Source organism: Arachis ipaensis, chromosome B4 (assembly GCF_059453495.1).
Source record: "Arachis ipaensis isolate K30076 ecotype BB chromosome B4, ASM5945349v1, whole genome shotgun sequence".
Taxonomy (NCBI): domain Eukaryota; kingdom Viridiplantae; phylum Streptophyta; class Magnoliopsida; order Fabales; family Fabaceae; genus Arachis; species Arachis ipaensis.
Window position 1 is genome coordinate 50,989,459 of NC_142439.1, and position 4,122 is coordinate 50,993,580.

At 37.2% G+C, this 4,122-nt stretch overlaps 1 protein-coding gene across 1 annotated transcript; it reads right to left on the bottom strand.

The window, feature by feature from the left end:
- Nucleotides 1-1,551: 1,551 nt before the first annotated feature.
- On the bottom strand, nt 1,552-3,114 carry LOC148567534 (protein ACTIVITY OF BC1 COMPLEX KINASE 7, chloroplastic-like). The gene is made up of 4 exons (XM_088483019.1): nt 3,041-3,114; nt 2,050-2,644; nt 1,765-1,908; nt 1,552-1,686 (listed from the first exon to the last, which is right to left on the bottom strand). The coding sequence occupies exons 1-4, from the start codon at nt 3,112-3,114 to the stop codon at nt 1,552-1,554; spliced, it is 948 nt and encodes a 315-aa protein (XP_088339145.1).
- Between the last annotated feature and the right edge of the window lie 1,008 nt (nt 3,115-4,122).

The following is a 4,122-nucleotide window of genomic DNA, read 5'->3' on the forward strand; positions in this document are numbered from 1 at the left end:
AAAAGTTTTCAGGTATTTTGAATGCATATCACTTACTTATAAAGGCAGTGACGAAGACTGGGCGAGCAGAGAGCAGATCAGCATTGGCGGTGTTCCCAGTTCCAAATGGAGACTTAATCTGAATCATTGGCGGTTACCATTCATGGAATGCATCAGATGCAACTGGATCTTAATGCTCAATCTGCAGCAAATCAATAATTCATCATCATAATAAATAACTTCAAACAAATTCACTACCAAATCGAGAATCAAATAAACATGCTAATTGTGTACATTCCAAAAATAATGTAGAAGCCATGTCACACCCCTAATTATTGCCTGCATTCATATTACATTACATATAATACTTTTGCAACTCAATCAAACTCAGTTCATTAATAGAGAACTATGATTGGAATCTTAAATTAGAATGAACAAATTAAAATAAAAACTGGACATATCAAAGCTGCATCCTCTGGTAATTATTAGAACCAATTGACCAACTCTAACTATGCCAACAATGGCCTCAACCATTAAAATTTGAAGGACTTTAAGCAGTGAATAGCTTTGGTTGTAGCTCTCTTCATTTCCCTTCAAATAAAATATCATTCAATTAAGTCATTTTCTGAAAATACTAATTGCAAGTCTTCATTGTCTCTATAAACTTGAACTAGAACTGCAGCCTTGTACACAAACATCCCAAATATGACCGGCACAAGTTGAAATTAACGATATATATTAATGCAAATGAGAATGTGTTCTGTCTAGTAATGTGCACTTCAAATATTTTATAGCATAAATTTCAAATTTTACCTAAAAATCAAAGAAATCATTGGTAAAATACTGATGGGACAGAACCGAAATACCATAGATTGCTGCTGGAATCACAAGCCTTGGAAATGAAAGGGACATGCTACAAGCCTTTATCAACAACTCCAATGAATCTTCTAGGTCCTCACTTCTTATACCAAGCTGCTATTTTCTTCTCATCCACATAGAGAAGCACCTACTTGAAAAGAAATCACATTCACTATAGAAAATTAAATAATGCAAATCAAACCTGAAAATGACTCCAATCTCATAACTCACAACAGCCTCCACATCATAAAGCAACAATAAAAATCATTGAGAGATTCAAAGTTACAATAAATACTGCAACAAAGTATACTAGTAAAAAGGTTTCCTTTTAGTCACAATTTAATATACCCTTCCCAATTCCCAAAGACGCCCTTCCTATAAGAAATATACTAGCAAATTCAAAGTTAAAAAGTTACTCAATAATCCCTAAAGACAACTCTAAAATTGGAACCAAAACTCCAACTCTGTTTGGCACTAAGGAATCAACTTGCTTTACTTGTAATCAAGCATTTCTTATAGCTGTCTTGTGTAAAAAAGTTAAATTAAAATAAGGTAGGTACATAGCTTAAAGGATTCCAAACCAGCTAACATGCTCGATAAGCTTATCAGCAAAGAACATAAAATTAAATGCAGGATAGCACGATGAACCTAAACAGTATTAAGATCATTACTGGATCATATCAATCCTCAGAGAAAGTAAGCAGCAGGCTGATCTTATGCTACCTGACCAAGACTAGCAGCGGCTATTGGCCGATCTTCGAACTCCCTAAACAGTAAGCTAATGGAAGCTCCCAATTCACTCTCAATGAAGCTTTTTGCTTTCTTTGGAGAGAAGACAGGGACCTTGTCCTGTCAAGAACAATCTTATATTCAGAATACATTGATCTAAGAATCAACACTTACCATTTCATGTCAAAGAATCTATACCTGCAACTTTGCTAGCTCATCCACAAATTCACGTGGAAATAGATCTGACCTTGTTGATGATAACTGCCTAAGCTTGATGAAAGTTGGACAAAGTTGCAACACACGCTCCCTTAACCACGACGCTATTTTTCGCCTTCTGCTTTTCTAAATAAAAATGTAACCAAACAAATTCCAATCAGCAAAAAACAAACACAAGTAAAACAGTCTTATGTCTGAATCTGAGTGCTGCAAGAAAGTTAAAATTGCTTTTCTAGCAGCACTAATTAATGAAGTGTAAGAACCAACCTGTTTATCTTCTGTGAAGCCTCTAATATATGCCCATTTTGCATTGTCCAATAGAACCCGAATACGCAAAGAAAGCACAAAAGACCAAACATCAATAGATCTCTGCCAAGAACTGTAATTCTCATTAGCCCAACTGAAGCCTTCGCCCGAGGGCAAAACCTTGAGCTCCTCCAGTGGTGGAAGTTCTTCAGAGGTTCTTGATTTCACTGCCTTGGTCAAGGGTGGGTTAACATCTCTTTTTACAATAGTTGCTGCTCCATTAACATTTTGTTTTGCACCATTCACTGTCTTCACCTTATTATCTGACAGTGTGCTTCTCTTCACTACCTCACTTGAGGGTACCATTCTAACAGCTTTTCCATTGGTACCATACTTTGAATTTGATGCAGGCAATTCTGTCTGACGCATTACAACCAGGAACCTGGGATATGCATCATTCTCTGATGAATCACGCTGTTCCCTTTTATTCTTTGGAAACTTGGGATTCGAAATGGAGGATGAGAAGCTGAAGGAGTTTGGTGTTCTTCTATGATTTGTCAACTTTATATGGTGACAATAGCAATCATGCAAAGCCATTCTTATTGATGAATTAACCCTTCAAGAAGCATCAGTATAAACAAACAAGACTTAAAGGATGATTAGGTGAATGCATCAAAATCAAAATCCAAAATAATTTAACAAGACAGAATTTATCATTAGCTGAATTTTTATAGCATATTTTTATTCAGTGTCACAGCAACAAGCTTTGTACAATTTAATTGGGGTGAACATGATTTTGGGGTTATAAGATAGAACATGTAATCAAATAACTAAAAATAAAAACTCACTTATTACTTAGCTAAACTAATATACCATTACTATTTGATAATAATAATAATAATAAGGTTATTCACGTTGACTAAAATGTTAACATAAGATACATGTGTCCACATCTTAATAACATGATACATAACAGATATTGATTTATTTAGAATCCAGCAATGATGTTTACCAGCTAACTTGTTCCATCATGGACACTATTCTTTGCTGATAAGCTTCTGGAAGTGATTCCAAACCAGCTAACATGCTCTTATGTCTTATCCATGATTCAATTCAATTTAACTCAACCTAGTGTTCTTCATTCACATTAATCATATATGATCTGTTAAACACGATTTTACAATGAAATAATATGTTGAACTGATTATGGCGAGATATATGATCTGGTATTAATCAACCCAATTAATTAGCAGATGGATCAAAATCGAATTGAGAAAAGTAATCCAAATAGAAACCAGAACCTGAAGAAGAGGTCTGGGGAGATTGCAGCAGAACTTTTCAAAGGAGAAAATTGCATCCGCACCCTTGGCGTCAAAAACGGCACTGATGAAACGCCTGCAGAAACATCGAAATTGAAATTGAAATTGAAATGAGAATGAAATGAAAGTTGGAGAGAGAGCGGGGTTGGGAGTACGAACAGGAAGTAAATCGTAGAAGCAGAAAGTGAGGACAGGAGCACGGCAAGCCCTAGCAGTGGCGGCGGCTTCAATTGACCCCAGAAGCGACCATAGTGCACGGCGGAACAGCCTCCTTCTCTCTCGCGTCGCGTCTTCGTCCTTTCTCTCCATTTAGTCTGCGAATCATCTTTCTCTCTCTCTCCTCTGGACTCCCTCCTCCACGACGGTGATGGCGGCGGCTGCAGCGGCGTTGCAACGGTGACCCCCTCTCACTCTCTGGTCTCTCGCTCGCGCTCTCATCTCTGTCTTCCTCCTCTCCTCCCTCTGGTTCACTCATTCACTCGGATCTGGGTGTGTGTGTGAAAGGGTGCGTGGCGAAGGTGAGTTAGGGTTAGGGTGAGTTGCGAAAGTGAGGGTGCTGCCGTGCTGGAACGTGAATGTGATTTAGTGATAAGGAGGAAAAAAATTAGTAAGTGTTGTGGGTGTATTTGGCTCTAGATACATTAGGCATCACTTTTAAAATGCACCCAAAATTTAACAAATAGGCTACCTTCTAAAAGCGTCCTCTTTGATAGAAAAAGTGAATCTATAGATATCAACCTATGACTACGTTTTATAAGTGATTTCTATAATACTT

Coding starts and splice junctions, on each gene's coding strand:
- LOC148567534 (XM_088483019.1), bottom strand. CDS start 3,114: ATGTTAGCTGGTTTGGAATCACTTCCAGAAGCTTATCAGCAAAGAATA. Junction 1,909..2,049: donor GCTTCACAGAAGATAAACAG/GTTGGTTCTTAC, acceptor ATTTTTATTTAG/AAAAGCAGAAGGCGAAAAAT. Junction 1,687..1,764: donor ATGAGCTAGCAAAGTTGCAG/GTATAGATTCTT, acceptor TGTTCTTGACAG/GACAAGGTCCCTGTCTTCTC.